The 23251-nt window shown below is 36.4% G+C and overlaps 1 protein-coding gene and 1 long non-coding RNA gene across 5 annotated transcripts in view; one reads left to right on the top strand and one right to left on the bottom strand.

The window, feature by feature from the left end:
* Positions 1 to 9691, top strand: part of LOC134795644 (uncharacterized) — a 439378-nt gene extending 429687 nt beyond the window's left edge. For 2 of the 4 annotated variants that reach the window (XM_063767546.1, XM_063767544.1), the window contains 8 exons: positions 1243 to 1795; positions 2210 to 2447; positions 2911 to 3210; positions 3635 to 4762; positions 5028 to 5201; positions 6747 to 6818; positions 8390 to 8487; positions 8586 to 9691. In XM_063767546.1, coding sequence (XP_063623616.1) covers positions 1243 to 1795; positions 2210 to 2447; positions 2911 to 3210; positions 3635 to 4762; positions 5028 to 5201; positions 6747 to 6818; positions 8390 to 8487; positions 8586 to 8853 — 2831 coding nt within the window. In that variant the 3' untranslated portion in view covers positions 8854 to 9691. The remainder of the gene's footprint in view (positions 1 to 1242; positions 1796 to 2209; positions 2448 to 2910; positions 3211 to 3634; positions 4763 to 5027; positions 5202 to 6746; positions 6819 to 8389; positions 8488 to 8585) is intronic. The other 2 variants (XM_063767547.1, XM_063767545.1) reach the window with 1 other exon arrangement.
* Positions 1 to 23251, bottom strand: part of LOC134795739 (uncharacterized) — a 246170-nt gene that overhangs the window by 69772 nt on the left and 153147 nt on the right. The gene's annotated exons all lie outside the window — the stretch shown is intronic.

Here is a 23251-nt window from a genome sequence, read left to right as displayed (position 1 = left end):
TCCGGAATTGGAAACCGTCCGATATTGCAAACCCTAGTTACATTACCTTTGCATATTCATGATGATTTTATATTTTTGAAAAAATAATAAATTTTAAATATTTAGTGTGGAATAATAGTCGTAGTAATGGACAATCATGACGATTATAATTTCATCAATTATTAACAAATCACTCTTAGTGCCACTTGCACCATCCCACTAACCCGGGGTTAACCGGTGAACCCGTTAACCCAGTTTCACATTGTACTGGTAACTATGGTAACTCTAGATTTAATTGGTTAACCCCGGATTAATGGGATGGTGCAAGTGGCCCTTACAGTGATAGAAAAATATTTCAGCTCTAAATTCTTACAATGTAATTCTAGGCTTAATTTATTACCGTTAGCTGTAAAAACCGAAGGCATGTTCTACCTACATGTCATAAGATAACACCGATATTTCACACATAGCCATTCCATCCATTGTACAAATTTTCATACTCTATCGCAGACGTCCCAATACTCCAGGATTTTCAAAATACTTCATTCATTTGAATCATATGATCACAACATTTGGTCAAATCGTGGCGGAGCGTGCGTTGTCAAGCACTGGTTACTGCTATGAACTGCTACACTTGATGTGGAATGCTGACCAATATACTCGGTCGTTATGTGTGCACCCTGACCTTGCACAGAACTTGTAGCTCCTTCTTCCTTAGCACCTTTTTGGATCGTCCAACTATCTTCAACAACCTTTTAAACATCAATAAGTTCCTCCTTTTCTTTTATATTTGAAGTAACATCATAAATTTTATCTGATCCTCTTTTTTAAATTACTTCCTGATCTATTTTATCACTAATGTTACTTATCAAAGTATATTTCTTATTAATAAGTATAATTCTTATTGATTATTAGAAGGTTATTGATCTGTCTGTTTATATGTTGTGTGTTGCTTTCGCATGCTTACTGTTACATCTTTCTGCTATGAAACTTTTCGTAACATTTCTATTTCACTTAACTCCTGAACTTATACTAACTCCTCTTCAGTAGATCCAAAACTAAACAATAAACACTAACTGAAACACTAAATTGGCACGAGACCCTTTAAAAGTTCTTTGGCTTCTATAGATGCACTTGATGCATGAGGAAATACCCCAAATAAATTTTCCAAATTCAAATTAGCTTTTAACAATATCGATGTTGTACAGCTTGTAGAACTGAACACTATAGTTATAAATACTACATCGTTATATTTCTGTACAGCGTCCCCCTCGCCGCGCAAGAAACGAAATAATTCAACGCCAACGAAGAAAAACGCAGCAGAAAAGAAGCAGATACTTCAACAGCTCATAAGTCCAGCTACAGCCAACGAGCACTCCAAGAAAATTAGCATGGGAGAGCTAATTCAAATGTCAGAGAAAAGGACTCTAAGTACCGTTGAGAGCGCACCAGCATTTATGGAATTTAGTGAGCATAAAGAGACCTCATTCGCTAGTGAGGCTTCAAGTCCGTCAACATCGCCATCGAACAGACACATATCAGATCCTAAGTTAGAAAAGAAAGTGACATTCGCGAGACTCCTGAATAGGGTGTCAGCAGAAATGAGCTCAAGCTCCGATGCGGATATGATGAACACGATAGCGATTCCGATGGCGGTGATAGCGGATAGGGGATTGAGGGCGAAGGCGTCGAGTACGCCGCCGTCGCCGGGGGTGGAAGCACGGTCGCCGCATAGCACGTCCAGCAACCAGGGGAGTGATTCCATGTCGAGTTTGGATCTGACGTTAGCACATGCTGCTTTGAAAAAGTATTCCAGGTAACATTATAGATGAATTTATTACTAGAATAACTTTTGATAACTTACAATTTAATAACGAATAATAATTATCACAATTTACCTTAACAATATAACTACGAATAGTAGTTATATTGTAAAGATTCATTATGGCCAAGCTTTTTCTAGTGATAATCTAATTTGACAACACTTTAACAATAAAGAAATTGAAATTTAAATTGAATTTGATATTTCTTCATGGTCTTTACAATAAAAACCGGCTTATGGAATGACGAATATAATTTACGTAGCATTATGGTAACTATCGATGATTTGAGTATCTATCTTTCAGTTTATTAGACACGTCTTGCAGCATTTCTATCATTATTATTTTATTGTCTGATTGGACCATTATATTTCATAAATATGAATTGAAGTCATCCTTCACATTCACAGAACCCCAAAAATCTCAAGCGCCGACTCCATCCTCGCGATGTTCCGCAACTTTTCCACATCGGCCGCCATCATCTCCCGTGCCTCCTCCGGCGGGATCTCGGCGTCGAGCACGCCGACGGCGTCGTCGCCTCAGGACGACACTGTGGACGCCGACGACGTGTCGCTCGCGTCGTCGCTCGTGCCCTCACTCGCGCCGGACTCGCCGATCGCGAGGCCGCATAATACTATTGAGATACAGGTAAAGAGACGACGTATCAGGCAAAGTCAGTAGGATTTAAAAAATGGTGCCATAGGTATAAATGAGTAGGACCTTTTGCACCTATTCGCCTTACAAGTTGTTCGAGAGATTGGTGCAAGTTATGTGAGCCAACATCTATCATGTCATTTTTGAGTAGAAAAGTATAAGGGTGGCATCGATGGGGCTAAAGTATTTATTGACATAGTTAATTGACCTTTCGAAAACTTTATTGTAAGGAACTTAATCAACGGTATTGATGATAGTAGAGTAATAATTACTGATCAGCCTAGTCATATACCTATCTATCAAGATAAGTAAGTACGTGATCGGTCAAAGACATAATATTCAGCGGCTGCGATACTGGTGATCCTAGTAAAAAAAATTGCTTAGTACTCTGTCTCTTTAAAGTCCCCCTTTCTATCCAAACAATGTTATCCTAATATTTCTACTTTTATCGTTTCAGGTCCTAGACCCACTAAGCGCCCACAAATCCTCAGGATCCGGCAGCAATCTCCTCCACCCTCCATCCATCCTCCTAGAAGTCCCTTCGACCATCAACAAGTGCCTCTCACCCATTCGTGAACTGCCAACACCATTACCCACTCCTCTGCCTACTCCTTTGCCTACTCCGCTGCCGTCTCCTCGGATGCCAAAGAAGATGGAGTTGGATAATAATGAGATCAGGTGTATGTCGCAGAGTGAGGATGAAGATGAGATTCGACTGGAGAAGCCGGAGAGGCCGACGTCTGGGTTGAGATTGAAGGTACTAGTCTTCCTTGACGACATAAATGTCATTTAACTGTCAGCGCCATTTTAAAAGCATTATAATCTCTACCTATACAATTTTTATTTGTGTCTGTAATTCAATTTTATTCATCGTTTGTTCCATTCACCTCTCTTTCAATTGCAATACCTAACTATATAACCAAATCTATAATCAACATTAAATGAGTTCTAGTTTTCTACTAATCTATGTTAAAGCTAATATAAAACTTATCAGTTCCGATATATAAAACAAATTGCAACTGGATATCATATATTTTATATTGGGCAGAATCGTTTGTTAACGAAGTCATTTAAAATAATAAGTTCCCAATATTTCGGTACAGTCGTTATTCACATGTTATTTTCTTGAAGTAACTGAATAGTCCCTCGAATCGTATATTAAACTTGTTTTATTTCCACAGCTCCGTCAGCCTGCCTTCAGCTGCGACACCCCCACTCCCTCCACCCACGTGACAGACTCACCCAGCCCTAGCTTCACCCACAGCCAAGACTCAGAGCGGGAAATGTCCTCACCATCCCCAGCACCACCATCCCTCCGAGTCCCAGTCTTAACCATCGAACGACCATCCCCAGGCTCCCCACCACCCAGGAGAACACCGCCCCATCTAGAGTTCCAACCTCCTCCTTTGATAACGGTCACTTACAACGCCAGCGAAGAATCAGATGAACCTTTATCACCAAGACCACCACCTCCAACAATGAACATGTGTTATCTAAGCCCATTCTCCATGTCAGCAAGAGGAGAACGAGCGCCGTCAGAGTCCAATCTTTCCTCATCGGGATACAGCTCCATGGCTAGCCCAGGACCATCGAGATGTGGCTCAAGTAATCCTTTATGCCCGTCTGAAATGGAAGATCCTGGGTCAGGTGGGGGACCGTCCTGTTTTCAAAGAAGACGGCCGTTGATGAAAACCAATTCTAGTCCAGCGTCGTCGAATGATGACTCCAAGGAACGGAGACGAGGACGATCCGACTCAGAGACGCTGTCAGACGATCCTTTGCTAGAATCTAATGACGAAGGCATAGGAACAGATGAAAGGGTAGATGATGTACCGTCCAGCGCTAAAGAAATGGAGACCCTAGTGGTTTTGAAAGAATTAGACGTGCCTCAAACATTATGTTCTCCCAGTGGCGTGACTAAATGCTCCATCGTCAAATGCTTGAGCGTTGAAAGAGGGCTAGATGAGAAAGCGAGTCTACGACCACCAACTTTACTCACTGATCTTACCAGGCCTTTAAGCCCTGTAAGTTCCCGAAGCGAATCACCCTTAAGCGACAAGGCAAGCTTAGGTCGATTCTCACCACAGTTCTACGGGAGACAATTACCTTTTACCGATTCTGATGGACTCTACGACTTTCCAAGTTCAGAGTGTGTGAAAGGGACAAGCTGTAAAGGAGGTACAAACACACAGAAGAAGTCTGGGAGGAAACGAGACAGAAGAACGACGAGGACTGTGTCGCATGAAGCGACGGGAACGACCAAGTCAGCGCTGCCACATATGCCGCATTCCATGCATAATCTTTTAGAGGTAAATAAACTACATAACACTTAAATACTTTTTTTGACAAAATCGATTGAATTTTTCAAGGGTTTTAAAATTCGCCGAAAATACTTGTTGTGACAATTATCTCAAATGACACTCAATTAAAACCTACATAAAAAAATTGACAAATAGTATCAAATCTCATGGCCTATTCGAAATTCTTCTAGCACTAAGATACTTAGTTAGGTACCTACGTCTTATGTGTCACCACAAAAAGGTGAATCTCTAGTCTAATTACATGTATTCCCAGGTGCCGGGGCCTCGCGACGGGAGCCGAGGCCGAAAATCCGGGCGCCGGCGCTCGCGCTCGCAGGCCCCGGCTCCCCCTTCCTCCTCGTCCTCTGAGGACTCGGTGTCCGCGGCCTCAGTGGCCTCTGTGGCCTCCGCGAGGGAACTGAGGTTGCCGCCTGATTTGGATATGCAGGTGAACAAATAATTTTAGTCTCGATCATGAGGCCTATTCTGACTTCAAAAATTTTAACATATTGACACCATTCGCTTTAGGCATAGAGACAAAAATACATAGAGTGCTCACTCCATACATCAGTTTTAGTATCAAAACAACTATTATTTTCGTAGTCCTAGTCGACATCTAGCATCTAGTAGCGGAATTATCAGTACTGCTACTTGACAATAGATGTTCCGACGACCGAAAAGTCTAATGCTCAACAATTTTCAGCTAATATTATAACCGGATTAACCGGAACTCTATTTTCAACTCCTTCTGCTTTTAGGTAATATTAGTTGTAAATTGTTGTTCAATCCATTTTTCGTGAGTCGCGACTCTAGAGAATTCTAGTATCAAGTAGCGGTACTGATAATTCCGCTACTCAATGCTAGATGTTGACTGCGAAAATAATAGTCGGTTTGGTAACAAAACTGATGTATGGAGTGAGCACTCTATTCTTACTATATTTCTCTATGCTTTATGTGACATCCAAAACTCACTAATTGCAAAAAATAATAATAAATCACTGCGGTTGATTATAGCTATGAATTTGTAGTTGTAATTAGTAGGTTTTGGTCGTCACCTGACGATATAATATTATTGGTGCGAGCAAGATACGCTAAGGTATGTCAAATTAAAACAATGGATAAAGTTTGAATAGGTCTCCTGAGCTTATTCCATCTCGATTTGAGGTTGTAATATTGCATTACTTTGCTGATGTGATTATAGCGTCGTTTGAGGTAAAGCATACATTTTTATAAGATGTCAATCGAATAAGGTATATTTATTTAAAAGCATAATTTATTTATTCTTAGATATAGGCATTCAATCCGTTTTTAAAATAAAACTCTTAATCCATAGTATGCCTTTTAACACATTCAGCGCCAAGAACCCGACTGTCGGATACACTGTTCGTAGCGACTACGCACTCCATACGGCAAAAACGTGGCTACGCGCTACGAGCGTAACCCGTAGCACTTAGTGGCAATGAATGTGTTAAATACTTAAGTTACAATATGTTACAGTCATAACACTTAAATGGGATATTTTAACAAACGTCCAATGTTTCAAACAATATTCAATAGTTACACTTACATACACATTCACAGTGTTTATTTATATCGAATTGTCTATAGTAATAGTAAAGCATAATGTCATTATCTACTTAATTTAATTTTGTTTTTGCACTTTAGACACTATATTTCTGACCAAAGCAAATATGTACTCGCACAGCAATCTCTAAAATTATGTAAAAAAAACACGCTATATTTTCCATTTTACTAACTGAGCTGTGCTTTTTCATATTAATTTTACCAGCTCTTTTAATTTGTTTCATAACTATAGTTGTAGTTGGTTGTAGTAAGTGTTATAGTTAACTATAACTTACCATTTTTCAATTTTTTATACCTTTTTTCGACATTTGAATAAATGATACGCGCTTTTCGCGTAGTGGATTGTTTTATTTCTTAGTTCGCCTTTATGTTTCAATGGCTAGGTGTGTAGTGATTATATTATTTTCAGCCAAGTGAGCCGACTAGGTTGCGGAAACCACTCAGAAGACAAAAATGCCGTAGTTCCGAGGTGATCTATGAAGTTAGAACCTTCATATACGTTGGCGTTTGCATGCGGAGCTGTCTGTTGACGAACTATTTACAAAACATACCGACCCTTAACACGATTCAACTTGTCAGAGTTTAGGTAAATTACAGATGTAGTACATTATTGTTTTCCACCATGTTTTCTCGGAACCGTTCGTATTTGTCATGCTACTTCAATCAACCTCAGTACTTGTTGCACCGAGACATTCCGTTCCGTGAAAATACAATGGAAAATAATGAATGCACTACATCTGTAGTTATTAAGAAGTGTAGTTATCTGAAGTTATTAAGAGTTCAATTTTACGTATAATTTTAGTGATATTACATGAATATTTGTGCAGTCTTCAGGGAAAAGGTGCCTACTAATTTGCAAGTTGCCAATAACATGCAATGCAACAATGGTATGCAATTTGTTAATAGCCACAAGACATTTCACAGTAATTCAGTGTTGTCTCTACCTAAATGGACGCTAATCAATAATTTTCTTTGTAGTTCCTAAACTTTGACTAGCTGAATAAGGGGCTATTCATAAATTACGTCATTTCAAGTTAGAGGGGGGGGGGGTCTGGACATCGGATGATGGTAGCATGACGTAGGAGGAAACGGGGTAATTCGAAGCATGATTTTTGGATGATTTTAGGGGTAGGGGGGAATAGTCAAAAATCGATGACGTAATTTATGGACAGCCCCTAATGACCAAAAAACATACCTACCAAAGTAATATTACGTCTTGCTCGATATCGCATCATGTTGTTCATAAAAACCTATTTAGTATTAGGTCCACATAGGGCACACATGTTACATATATAAACATACATACATCTACATAAAACATTAATACCTACTACCTATACCTACTCGTGTCGTAACATTCGTAACCTATATGTTATTTTAATATGTAGTATAAACTCCGTAAAAATCGTTTGACAATATGATACTCGTACTTATACTGTATGGCTAGTGGCTACTCAATCATTCGAAACTATTTTTTATAGTAAATAGTCTTCATTAGTTTAGTTACTAGAGATGCACCGGATATTCGGTTACTATCCGGCATCCGGCCTATCCGGCCATCATTTTAATATCCGTCCGGATTCCGGATAGTGGCCTACTATCCGGCCGGATACCGGATTTTAACATTGCTTGATTTTGGAGTAAACAAAATTGGAATAAGAAACAGTCACGGTCATAATCGTAAGTACTATTTTATTATTTTAAAACAATTTAAACATTCCACTCACTTGCACGCGCACTTATTTCGAACCTAAATATGAGTCCGCGCGAACGTTCACTACGAAACAGGTCAAAAACTGCACAATGGGCACCTGAAAATCCGAAAAGTAGGTATAGTTCAGCCGGCCGAATATTCGGCGGCCGGATACCGGATATTCGGCCGACGGTCAGGCTGAATATCTGGTATCCGGTATCCCGCCAAACAAATATCCGTTGCATCTCTATTAGTTACCATAAGCATCTCATTCTTGAAGCATGAGTATAACAGATGTTAAAAAAGTGTATACGTCCTATAAATGTTTTATGGTTGTCTCACAGTAATTTTTATTACAGGATACGTCATCCAAGATCTCATCAAGTCTCGATTTAACGGAGGACTCCCGAAAACCTGTCAAAGTTAATAAACTAAGGACCATCAGCAACCAAATTAGGTAACCTCATATTACTCATACTATTTTATTGTCATATTTAAAGGGCAGATTCGATAAAAAAAATACTAAATACTAATTTGACTTTTCTGATTGCTTAGATTCCTTCGACGTTTAGAGCGGAGCTTGAAAATGAAAGAAAGCTACCCTGCGTTATCAGATGACGAAGGCGATGAATCTTCAAGCGTAACTTCACCCCTATTACAAGGTCGGAAGGACCTAAATCGAATGCCGACACACGCGATATCAGCACCTCTATTAGGACCTGGGAGGCCTAAAATCGCCCGACAGAGGCGATACGATCGATCTTTGTTAAGTGAAGATACTAGGATACTAAGCACGGCAACATGCCATGATAATTCCGATTGAAAATGAACTCTGTGTTTACGTGAATAAAGTGCAGTTTTACATTAGCAATAAGAGTGCGTTACGGTGAAAGTTTGAATAATTGCGTACTCGGCAATGTCCAAGTTTTTGACAGCTGTCTGGTGACACTTGAGTATACAAAATTCTAATCTAATGTGATATAATTATAATGTAATGGTTCTTCAGGAGTGTTGACGATTTTAACAGTTAGTAGTAAATATAGATAACCATCGTGTAGAGGTTTCGTTTTCCTCAGTTCTACTTTTGATGTCTTGAACTTATACGTGATTCTTACTGTAAATAATTGTCTTATAGCAATAACAAGGGTGTATGTTCATCCGTATAGTTGATTGATACAGACATTAATACCTACTTGGTGTTTTTTTATTCATTAGTAAGGGGTTAGTCATAATTAGATATAGGTATTGTTAATTTCATCTTATTTTTTAATATTCCGCTAAATATAATTTCCTGTTCGTTAGATTATTGACTATGTAAAATGCTTTTGTAAATGTATTATACGTATTGCTCAAATGCATATTTTGTGAGATCGTTTTTGCGCACTTTTTGCTGTTATGTATATACATTTAATATAAGTATTGTAAATATGGGGATTTCGAGAGAAATGTAAATACTTTGACACGTTTAGACGAAATAAAGGTACCAAACTAACGGTATACCATGCACAATTACTAATATACAAGCGTAATCTCAAACATATATTGTGTATTATGGTAAGTATATATAAATATAGCTAAATTTAGTACCTTTAACGTTTAACAGACGCACCAATAGAATAGAGAACGCAATAATGTCTAGTTACCTAATAAATGTTATTCAACATTCATTTGTTTTAGTTGGAACGAAATTAAATCACAAAAGTAGTATAGCCGTAATTACCCATGTTTGAGCCATATTTATTGGAGTCACAGTTTGAAGCTAGTCTAGATTCCTACACCTAAACTAAGCATTTGAAATACAGGCTCGTAAGAAGAAGATGTCCGTAGTGCATTTTCTAAATTATTTTATCAAAAAATCCGAGAAAAAAAATGTGATTAGCGTATCCATTATCATAGCATGTGGCCTGGATAGACACTATGTAAGCCTTAACTCTAAAGTAATAATCTTAAAATAATTTGTTACAATCCACATGACATGACAAATTATCTCGACAAAATTTCGCTAATGAAAACACCGAAAAACTTCTTGCTCAGTTCATGTGAGTTGTCACATTTATTAGCCCTAAAATTGTTTTATATACTCGTAGTAATAATTCTGATACTAGACCCGATTAGCGCAAAACTAGAAGCCTAAATAGACCAGTAGTGTACCCTATACCCATATTCCTATGAAATGACAGTAGATTGACTTAATACTCATCATGTATCGATTTTAGACGTTTTTGTAAGTGTTTTTCTTTCCTTATTGGAGAAGAATGGGTATCGACCTTTACGATTGCTCAAAAAAAACAGCAACATTTAAACCGTTATCAATGTATTTAAAAAAAGTTAACGCAGAAGAGCAGCATCTAAAGAATAATCATTCATAATAATTTGATGATAATTTCGCAAAGGCCGATACTATCTGGGTGAATAAACTTTTTTTGTTGTTATTCTGTCCTGTCAGTCGGGTGACAAAATTAGCATAGTTTGTTAAATAAAACGTTATACTACTCGTATTTTTTACTAAAAAGCTAAGTAGATGACTCATTATGGAAAGGACTTACATATAACTGCCATCAAAATTTGAAGTGACCCAGGAAACCGTAACCAACAAGCGACAAAAAAAGTTTATTCTCCCATCTTCATAAGTCGTAGCTATTAGCTTAATGTCGTTAGATACAGTTCCAGCAATAATTTTTGTGATTCGACTGTTCAAAGACTGACGTACTGTGTGGGGGAACCAATGCTTGTGTTTACTGTCTATTTGTATCTTAATGTTTAGGTATGTATAATGTTTAAACGTTGATGTTGTAACACATACAAACTTAGTAGCTGCACCGTTATGTTTCAGTACTAATTTTCTTATAAAGAAGCTACTTGGTTAGTACAGTCAACAACACTCCCAGCTGTACATCGGTGGACCTTATGCCTTTTGTAATAAGGTCCACCGATGTACAGCTGGGAGTGTTGTTGACTGTACCTATACGAATGCATAAAAATAAATGAATAATAAATAAATCAATGTTGATCAAGTGGCCATTGATATAGCACAAATCATCACTATTTCACATATAATATCTGAAAATAATTGCCTGTTATAATAAGGCCGCTAATTCAATCGGTATGATGATTTCAACTGAAATGTCAAAACAATAACTACTGGCTTGTGTTGTATCAAAATACATAAATAATTGTTTATAGCCAGTAATTTAGTTTATAAATAAAATGAAATTAAATTAGAACTCACATATTACATTCTATTCAGTCTGAAACCGAAGAGTAGTGCTTAGTTTTTCTTTTCATCAGTTTATTATAGCAAACTTAACGAATATAACGTCATACTAGTCACAGCAATGTAGTAGCAAATGGTGTTACTTCAGCCACTAGAATATTAATTTCTTTGGAAATCTTGGTAGGCTATTTACTGAAAAGGTATTATAATAAACATGAAAAACCAAATAAAAGAGTACCGAACGCTAGCGGTCATTTTATAATTATATTCAAATAAAAATAACGCTAAAAGGTGTTCTTAAAGGCCTATCGGTAAGTCATCATTTCTGCTAGATAATTGCAATATTTAATAGTATAAATATGAAAGTCATGAAATTAATGGCCTGTTCATTGAGACTGATTTTCTAATACTTAACTCTTAAAATCGTGGCTTAGTTTTTCTCGTTTGTGTGAATAGCTCTAAATCTCCCTTCTACGACATCCTTGTGTACATATTCTTTCGCACGAGATGCCTTCACTGCCATTTGAAAAAATCACAGATATAGTTTGCTTATAATTCTTTCTATACATCCATTATATCAGGGAAATATTAAAAATAATGTATTCTTATATCTATGTACAGCAGCCTTCTGGTATATATATTTATTGAGATGAATTTAATTTAATTACATACGTGTGACATAAGTGGTGTTGGTTTCAGACTATGTAACATACCTACTTTATCGAAGCATAAATAGGTGAATAAATAAATATGTATTAACACCTTTTGAAAAACAATTCTCAGTGCTTTAAACACTATGGTTAATATCAATAAAATAACAATAACTATAATATTGGAAAAAAAGTTTAAACCTGAAACTAAAGGTAAGTACATCTTTATTAACTGCATTAATTTTATGTTTTTTGCATTTAACATTTACATTATGTATACTTACCTACACTAAATGCACTCAATTAAAATATAAGCAATATGTTAAAGTTTTTTCATAATAATTGTAAATGTAAGTTGTCGAGTAAAAATCGAATAATTATTGGATATTTAATACTCTGTGATTGCAAGTATAAGGCTCAAAACGTTTCTACTTACTGCATATCAATAATTTGTTATTATAATTTAACTTATCACATCTTTAGTTTTAAAATTGTAAATATAATTTCAAATTGCCTTATATACGATATATAAGTTTCATAATATATTAAGTGTAATGTGTGTATTACTATGTCATTTTAGGTATTTCATGAAAAACCTGAAGTTTTGATTTGTCCGTGACATTTTAGTCATCGTATCATACCTAACTTATTAATCGAGTACTGGCGATGGTTTGACTTCAGTATCTAATTTTCTGTAGGTACTTTGTAATATTAATATCTTTGACAGGAAAAACTAATAAATATGCATGCCCAACCAGTACCTAAAATATTTAATTATACAGTGTGGAAAGATATGTCGGGCCCTGGAGGGAAACTACCTTAAATCCTTAAGTTGGCTCATTTTACTTAAAGGAGACATTCCTTTATTTTTAAAACAAACAAAACTGCATTCAAAGTTTTTTTTAAATTCGCTTGGGTCGACCGGGAATCGAACCCAGAATCGAAACTTCCAAAAAATAAACACTTGCTATTTTTTTCTACTAGTCGATACAGTTAATGTTAATGATAACATTTCTCCAAGAAACATTAGGTCATACACTCGTCTGTCGTACAAAATATCCATAAAATCGAATATTTAGTACTCAAGAATATTTTTAGACAAGCAAAATTTAAGAAAAAAAGAAAAATCTTTGCATTCAAAGTTTTATTTCATTTTAAAAATAAAGGAATGTCTCCTTTAAGTAAAATGAGCCAACTTAAGGATTTAAGGCGCGGTGTGTAGTAAAATGCACTTTATTGTCACCATATTTACAGACTTTTACAAGGATATAATGCATTATTTTCTAGTATGTCTAACTTCAGTCCTTGAACTACGTTATTGCTTGTCAGAAATACGACGGCTCATTATTTTCTCGATAGAATCTTAAGTTGAAAACATGCCTAACACTGTCTTTATTTCCTTATGTTAGAAGTACTAGGACGAAAATGTATATGAAACTTACTTCAGTCGATAGCTTTTAAGTAAATCTTCATTATTGCTTGTCCTTTTATCGATACGTTAATTTTTTCATTCATCATTTGATGAATTCAACATTTTGCCTACTAAATTACACCCTACGCGGCAATACCTTGCGCCTATTCCTCACGCCAGTACGCCCGTGACCACTGTCAGCGTCGGACCTGTGCTAGTTTAGCGGACGTTTCATAAAATGGGTAATCACAGTATAAATATGCAAATATGTTATACACACAATGTTTTTCAACATACTTACGAAGAAAAGCAAAATAATTCTTAAATACGGTGACATTTCAGACATTCGTCCGTCATATTGTCATTTTATAACAAGTTGGGCAGCAAAGGCACACACCCATCTAACCAATCCGGAATTCAGTCACGATTAATAAATTGTGTAAACATATTTTAAAAGGCTACAAAATTAATCAAATTGAATAATTTAGACTGGTCACATTTTTGTAAAAATCGATTTCTTCTGGCAAAACATATTACTTTTTGGCAACCGGGTTTTTTAACCTAATTAGACCCCGCTGAATCCGAATTTGCCGGTTGCTTGATCGAATTCGTGACTGGAAGTGAGATATTTGATATTAAAGGTTCCTTTTTTTTAGTTTTTCGTAAATAACTCGTAAACGGTGGCCAATATAAAAGAAATATTGTAAAAATTAATAATCTACACAAAATTTTCAATAAAAAAGAGTCAGTACATTTTTAGCAGGGATCAATATTTAAAAAGATAATAAAGAGGGAAAGTTAATTATAATAAATTCTAAGGTTCCTTGTTTTTATTTTTTCGTTAATAATTTGAAAAGTATGACTCATAGCAAAAACAAATCTTACACATAAATAATAAACATAAAATTTCCTACAAGAAACATGTAGAACACTTTTCGCTAGGATCAATATTTAAAAAGACAAAGCAGCCGGTAAGTTAATTACAATCAATTTTAAAGTCCCTTTTTAGTTTTTTGTAAATAACTCGTAAACGGTGTCCCATAGCAAAATAGGTTTTTATGAATAAATAATCTACATAAAATTTCCTGCAAAAAACATCTGAACACTTTTCTCTAGGATCAATATTTAAAACGATATTAAAGGAAGAAAGTTCATTACAATCAATTCACATGTCACTTTTTTAGTTTTTAGGGTCCCGTACCTCAAAAGGAAAAAACGGAACCCTTATAGGATCACTCGTGCGACTGTCTGTCTGTCTGTCCGTCTGTCACAGCCCATTTTCTTCAAAAGTACTGGACCAATTAAGTTGAAATTTGGTACACGCATGTAAATTCGTGACCCAAAGACGGACATCTTACGTAAACAAATGAATTTTAAACATGGAGGCCACTTTTTAGCCAAGGGGGGTTAATTAACATTAAGAACCTATTTTGCTATGAGCCACCGTTTACGAGTCATTTACGAAAAACTTAAAATAGGGACCTGGAAATTGATTATAATTAACTTACCCCCTTTAATACCTCATTAAATATTGATCGTAGCGAAAAAGTGTACAAAACCTTTTTTGTGGACAATTTTATGTTCAATATTTATGTATAATATTTTTTTGCAACGGTTTACGAGTTATTTACGAAAAAAAGCGACCTGTGAACTGATTGTGATTAACTTTCTTCCCTTTAATATCGTTTTAAATATTGATCCTAGAGAAAAGTGTTCGGATGTTTTTTGCAGAAAATTTTATGGAGATTATTTATTCATAAAAACCTATTTTGCTATGGGACACTGTTTACGAGTTATTTACAAAAAACTAAAAAGGGACTTTAAAATTGATTATAATTGACTTACCGGATGCTTTGTCTTTTTAAATATTGATCCTAGCGAAAAGTGTTCTACATGTTTCTTGTAGGAAATTCTATGTTTATTATTTGTGTAAAATTTGTTTTTGCTATGAGTCATACTTTTCAAATTATTAACGAAAAAATAAAAACAAGGAACCTTAGAGTTTATTATAATTAACTTTCCCTCTTTATTATCTTTTTAAATATTGATCCCTGCTAAAAATGTACTAAATCTTTTTTTATTGAAGATGTTGTGTCGATTATTAACGTTTAACAAATTTTTTTTTATATTGGCATCTGTTTACGAGTTATTTACGAAAAACTAAAAAAAGAGACCTTCAAAAAGTGATTATAATTAACTTTCCCGCCTTAATATCTCTTTGAATATAGATCCTAGCGAAAAATTGTACGGAATCTTTCTTGTAGGCAATTTTATGCAGATTACTTATGTTTAAGAAAATTGTTTGCTATGCGCCACCGTTTAAGAGTTATTTACGAAAAACTAAAAAAAGGGACCTTTAATATCAACTATCTCACTTCCAGTCAAGAATTCGATCAAGCAACCGGCAATTTCGGATTCAGCGGGGTCTAATTAGGTTAAAAAACCCGGTTGCCAAAAAATAATATGTTTTGCCAGTCGAAATCGATTTTTACAAAAACATGATCAGTCAAGTATACACTCATATTGTATATAATTAATAATTATTTAGGTACACTCACCGTCTTACCTACCATGTTTAGGGTTCCCTACCCAAACGGTAAAACGGAACCCTATTAGTAAGACTCCGCTGTCCGTCCGTTCGTCCGTCCGTCTGTCACCAGGCTGTATCTCACGAACCGTGATAGCTAGACAGTTGAAATTTTCACAGATGATGTATTTCTGTTGCCGCTATAACAACAAATACTAAAAAGTACGGAACCCTCGGTGGGCTCGGTGGGCGAGTCCGACTCGCACTTGTCCGGTTTTTAATTTCATTAAAGTACTCATCAAAATTCGAATTTACTAATAAATCTTATTCAATATTAATTGCCGAACTAAAAATCCCGGAACTGATAATTCAGAATACCGATGTCGTCAGAATAAGGACGTAGACGTGCTGCGCGGGAATGGTGCGGTGCGCCGCGCGGGGCGCCCGCCTGCCCGTTCTGCCACGCGTCTGCTTCACCCCCTTGAAAACGTAAAACTCGAGTATAAGAGCGCCTTAAGGTACTTTCCCTCCAGGGCCCGACTTATTTTTCCACCCTGTATATGTCATAAACATAAACCATCAAGATATTAAACATTGAAATGAAATCAAATCATTGCCAATATTTCCCGGTACATTAATATTCTTCAAGGGGTGATTTTATATAGGACCATCTATGTAGTGTCACGTACAATGTAAGTGCACCTTTATTATTATAGCCAATAGGTTGAAAATCGTGTGAACTGTAACCTTAGATTTGTAATCATTATGATTTATTAAGCAACTTTAAGACCCACATTAAAAATATTTAACTGCTACTGGCCAAATACGTCAGACCTCAACTTGTTTTAATTAGTGTCCGACCGAAGGTTCGGTTTCGGTTTCGGTTTCGGCCAGTTTCGGCCAATAAATCATGTTTCGGCTGTAGTTTCGGTTTCGGCCAAAAAACGGCCGAACCTTTCGGCCAGGCCGAAACATACGAAATAGTACTTCGGACAAAGACCAAAAGTTGGGGAATAAGTAGGACAACAATATTAATACCTACATATACTGATTCATGTATATGTACAGAAATTAATTGGTTTATTATAAAACACAATTCCACTAATGAGGGCGCCACTGGACGGTCGACGCAGTCTTAAGAGGCTGTCAATACCTATATTGCGCACACTGTCTAATTGTATCGGAGTGAATGAGATAGCACTGTCGCACGTTACTGGGCCCTGGGCAAGAGAATAATAAGAAAACTCATCATCTTCCTCGCGTAATCCCGGAATTTTTGCCGAGCGGTGGCAATGGGAATGGGAGCCTGGGCTCCAATAGACAACTAATCCCAAGAATTGGTGTAGGCACTAGTTGTTACGAAAGCGACTGCCATCAGACTGACCTTCTAACCCAGAGAGTAAACTAGGCCTTATCGGGACTAGTCCGGCTTCCTCACGATGTTTTTCCTTCACCGAAAAGCAAATAGTAATCAAATATCAAATTCTGCATACAGCATGTTCTGTTGTTCAGTACAGGAAAATAAGTTTGCGTTTTTAATTTCAATCTTCAGGCGTTGGCCGAGTATCAGCTCGGCCCGAGTAGAACGATGTCTTTTTCGCTCTTATTCACTCACTTATTCAGTCATTTTCCTATCTACCTCTAATGGCAAATATTAAGCGAGGCTAAAGGCTACGCTCAACTCGTGCCGCAAAGTTGATTTTCTCAATAGTTAATATTTTGCGAGGCTGAACAGCTGACTATTGATTAAAACGAAGAAAAATCCCTTAAAAGTGTTCCCAGTACAGTTTTTCATACGAATACTCGACCTTAGCCTCACTTTTACCTCAATTTACCATTGGTTTGTGTTCCACATGTCCTCTACTTCAGCTTAGCCTTTGGCCTCGCTGCGCCTTGCTCGGCCTGCGCTCTCGCTTTTTAATACAATGGACATTGGTTGGAGTATGTGCTCAACTAATCCTGAAACCTGAAGCACGGCTTTGACTTCGCATGAAAGTTCGCCTCACTGGGGCACTTCGGACTTTTAGGCCCAGGTGAAGATCGGTACCCGGCCTCGCGATATTGTTAACAAAAAATTTCGCGCTCGCTGCGCTCGCGTTTTTGGTTGCTTTTATGGTTGACCCTGTATCTACATGTTAGCTTGACTGGTGAATGAATAGTGTTAGCCCAATAAAATTCTGCAATGATTTTGATAGCATACGCAGTGCAACTAGTGCAAATGTTATTTATACGTCATAATTTCATAGAAGTTTTGACGTTTAAAATAACACTTGCACTGCGTGTGTTATCAAAATCGTTGCAGAATTATCTTGGTCTAACTCAAGTAATTTTCTTACAAAACTGCTTAAGTAACATTAATCTCAAGGACATTTGGGTATTGCCAGCCCCATAATATGTGTGTAAAAGCGGTTTTATGTCATTTTTTGCACGATTTTAACAAGTCTACAAAAGTTTCGGTTTCGGTTTCGGCCGAAACTAGAGCCAAAGCCGAACATTCGGTTTCGGTTTCGGTTTCGGCCTAAAAACATGTTTCGGTCGGACACTAGTTTTAATTCTTCATAAGCGCGCCATTGTTTTATGCGATAAACGAAGCGTTGAACGCATGCGTCCAACCAACGGAATGTAGGAATAATTACCGCTGCGTTTTTCGCGTAAAACGTAGTGTCATTAGATTTGTGCGGCAAACGCATTGCGTTTAACGCTGCGTTTATCACATAAAACAATCGCGCGCTTATGAAGTATTAAAACAAGTTAAGGTCTGATGTATTTAGTCAGTGGGCTGCACCAAGTTGTGTGTCACCGTTAAAACGCTCCCCAAATTAATTTGTATGGAAAGTTCATTACTTAGTGGCATTGACCAATTGTGATTGGTGCAGCCAGCCCTTATTTAACATACCTAACACAGACAGAAACATTAATCTCATTACCTAGTTTAAAAATTAACGTAACACGAGCATGAATGTGGGTCTTAAAATTGTGGGCCGTAAATAGGTAGTTGCGCCAATAAGTTGAAAGTAGGGTTCATTATGCTGAAAATTTAAGTGACGAGAGGTGTGATGGCATAGCTCTGAAATAGCAGTAAATCTTTATTTTACAAGTGTTTACTTTATGATACAAGATACCATTATGCACATACATATTTGTTACGTGTGGTTGGCCCTTCAGACATTAAAAAGTATCTTTCGAACCTATTTAATTTACCTATTTATTTTATATTTATCATCTATGTACTTACTCCATAAAACCGGGTTTAGTGCTGTATATATAGGTAACACACCAACAAACGAGTAAACCCTATGAATCTAGAGAAGTAAACTAAGTCATTTTGTTTGTCTTTATTATTGACCAAGCAAGAGCGAGGCGTCTCCGTTCAGCTTGGACATAAATAAATACATGCATTCAATATTACAACCTAATAGTTTTATTTTAGCACTACATTTTAACAGATCTGTTTGTTGGATCAGTGCCTGTCCTCGGCACTCATTTTAGACAGGTAAATGATATATATTTCTAAGATTGGATATATTGCCCATATGGTCACATCTCTCAACACAAGCTCACGGCATACTTAGGTTTACTTTTACATCTACGATGGGCACGATGGCTATTATAGATATGGAGCTATTTGAGTTTGTACCTTCTCATAGCTAGCTTTTTAATTAAAGATACATATTTTATTGATAAATCCATAGCGAAGATAGCTACCAGCTGGAGGCCAATTTAAGTGTAAGGCATGAGTGGACGCTCGGGTTGGGCGTGCAGCGGGGCGGGGCATGCGGCGTGCATGTTAAACAAATGCAAACATATAGGAGCGGCCTTAGTGCACGCTGCTCAAATCACTTGTGAGCCCGACGCCACGCTGCACGCCCCGCCGAACGCTCCGCTCCAAGCGTCCACTCAGGCCTTACACTAACACTGGCAAATCATATTATCCAAACAAAAAAAATATAGGTACTGCAAAGTTAGTGTTTTTCCACGCATAAAATAACACTAATAAACTGGAGGATAAATAGTTCCATATCTAAAATAGCCCCAAGTGTCCCACCTATTGTTTTAAACCCTAAATTAAATTATAAATGTGATGACTTGGACGTAATGTAAGGACTCATGTAAATAATGTTTTACACTATCCCTGCCCGTTTATTAAGGTGTATATTATTCATTATTATATTATTAACATCTTATTCACGAACAATGTAAGAATAAAGGTAAATACATTTTGCTTGTTATATTTATTTTTTAATGTTACCCCTTACTTCCTTACTTACAAGCTTAGACACAAAACGCCAATTACGGAAAGAGAGACCTAAGCCCTCCTACGTGTACACGCTCAACGCAGCTGGCCAACTTTATTGTCACGCGTGCAATAAAGTATTTAAGACCAAGTTCGGCCTGGCCAGCCACATAAGGGGTCACGCTAGGCAACGTCCATGATGTTTATTTAGGGTCGCCGTCATCGAAAACGATGAGGAGGACTATATATATACCGTATAATGTATGGAAATATTGGAAATGATAGCGTTTCGTTTCGTTTTCCGCAAACGATTGCATCATAGCCAGGGCCCCTGAAAAGGGCCCTTTGACCCCCAAAGATGTCAACTGAGAGTCTCCTCACAACATTCGACGCGGAATCACCGATAGCCAATATAAGAAATCTACGCAATAAGAGCGAAAAACCGGTCAAGTGCGAGTCGGACTCCACCACCATTACGCAAAAAACGCCAAAAAAAATCACGCTTGTTGTATGGGAGCCCCACATAAATATTTATTTTATTTTGCGTAGATAAAAGCTTTTCGGCTTTGCCGATTCCGCATCGATAGGTGGGGAAACCCTACGCGCGTGGCTTCAGCCCAATATCAACCTTCGTGCATTGCGAGAAGGTTCACAATGGCGCACACGACAGGCCATGCCTTTCGAAGGATTAACGTTGTAGACAAAAATGAAAAGAAATTATAATTCCAATATTTTATTTGTACTTATTTACATTAAGTAACCAACTTACAAGACTTAAATCACAGTGCAAATTTTCTCACAAAGGTTAGTATTACTTAAGTACAAATATTATGGCTACATTACATTTCTGCATTGTCTGCTGGTAACAGCGATTCACAACTCGCTGGCCCAATATTACAGGGTTCTATGTTACATTTTCAAGATAGTTGAAATTTGACTTAATGTCACTATAACAATGTTCAAATTCCATTTCGATAAAAGTGAAACATATAACCCTGTAATATTGGGCCTAACTGCTATAGGTCTACCGCTTATCGACCTGATTCGAACTTTAAGATACGTCAAAAATTTGCTAGAGATACGACACGGATCGGATATGTCAGTGTCTAAAAAATCGACATTTTGTATGATGTAGAGTCGACGTCAAAAATATGTTTACATTTTTCGCCTTATTACAAAGGAGTAAGGTGCAAAAGTGTAAACATATCTTTGACGTCGATTGTAATTAATGGACGAGCCCTAATTCTGTTTAGTGCAAGATTAAATTGGTTGGTAAAGAAGTTGCGCGGTGACATTCTAGTGGAAGTTAACCGAGTTTTACGGCTAACTAGATGATGTATTTATTACATCTTAAATTAGTTAATTACTGAACATAATAAAAATCGAATTCATGCAGCCAGGCCTTCAACCAGCCCTTAGTTGACCATAAAAACTTATCTACCGTCTCAGTTAAACGGTAGACCTCTAGAGTTGATACAAAGTTTACCAGTAAGCATTGTAAGCATATGAGAGAATCGACTTTTTGTGTGGTTGCCATGGTAACGTCTCCTGGGTCACACTGATATCATAATTATATACTAATTGCAATATGCATGCGTTTTTGCCATTTATGAACTTTCATGTGAGCATTTTCCTGATAAACCTGTACTATTGTCCCCTGGCTCACGAGAGAGAACAGCCAACCAAAAAATGTACACCCAACTTGCATTTTTTTTATTGAAAGATTGAATTGAAACAAGAATAGTTTCACATTTCGATAGTTAAAAAAATAATGAAAAATATAAAACCAACTACGCATGAAATCTGCAAAATACTAGAAACAAATTATAATTATAGGTACTATCAAATAAGTTGTCCGCGATAAAATAAGTAAACTGGGCCAGTTGCACCAACCACATTTGACAGACTGATCAACATCAGCCGGCGCGCCCCGGCGCTTTACTATGAAACTTTCCATACATAAAAATTTTGCGAACTCTTTAACGATACGATCAGTTTGGTGCAACCGACCCCTAAATGCTACTTCAAGATAATCTTTAGTATTACATATTTGCTGGAATAAAACAAATAGTTTTTAATTGTGCAGATTACAGAACAGCGTTTCCAAAATTTTATACCCACCCCTTAATCGCCTGAAATTAAATTAAGTATGTCATATTAGTTTTAGATGTGTGTGTGTGTGTGTTTTTATTTTTATTTTGTATGTTTTTGACATGTACGTTTACACCGTATTCAAGGATCTGAATCTGATGTATAATTAACAACTGTATAATGTCACGTCACGTATACATAACAATAGTGATCAAAGGGTTAAAAATCATTAGCAAGTTTATTTCTTTGTAACAGGCGTAAAATAGAAATAAAAGTATTTGTTACATAGCGAAAGTTGTGTAAAATATGGTGCATACATTTTACCAAAAATATAATAATATTGTAATAAATATTACAGGCTAAAAAAGCATCAAAACTTAAAACTAACACAACAGGTCGAGGTGTCCGAATAACTAAGCATATTAATATTACATACAGCATATACAAAATACTTGGTATTTATATCACAATTTTTCAACCAAAATTATATTAGTGTAGGAGTAAAATGTTACCATTATAATTTGTGAAGACAATGTAATTCTTGTACTTGGCTGACAATTTAAAATTAATTGTTTAAAATACTTTACTACATAAAAAAAAACACAAACATTGTACATTTTCACGAATTTCTCATCATTCCCATTTGAATATTAATTATTATTTTTAATAAAATCAACTTTTTGGCTCTAAACAGCGATTTCAAATAATTTACAATTATACAATATATTTATAATATTGACATGACACATTTAACCCTTATCTTGGCATTGTAACACCCGTGATACATGGAACTTAAAAAAATCTAGCAGTTTCACTTTATTACCTAACAAAATAATTCTGCTATCAATATGTCGAGCTACCCTCCTTTCTTATAGAAAAAAATAATGGACACAAGTGTCATTGTAAATTAATTAGTAATAATCAACATGGCGCCACGGAAACAACAGATTTCGGTTCGCACTGGAAGTTTTGCATTTATTTCTTAGAGTAGTATATATTTTTCCATAATCTACATTTTGGTGCATCTACTATCTGTTAGTGCATAAATATTTACAATGCGTTCGAATTTAAAAACATTTAATACACAGAACCTT

Source organism: Cydia splendana, chromosome 12 (genome assembly GCF_910591565.1).
Source record: "Cydia splendana chromosome 12, ilCydSple1.2, whole genome shotgun sequence".
Classification (NCBI taxonomy): Eukaryota; Metazoa; Arthropoda; class Insecta; order Lepidoptera; family Tortricidae; genus Cydia; species Cydia splendana.
The sequence above is the reverse complement of the archived record's forward strand: the minus strand, read 5'-3'. Positions and strand labels throughout refer to the sequence as shown.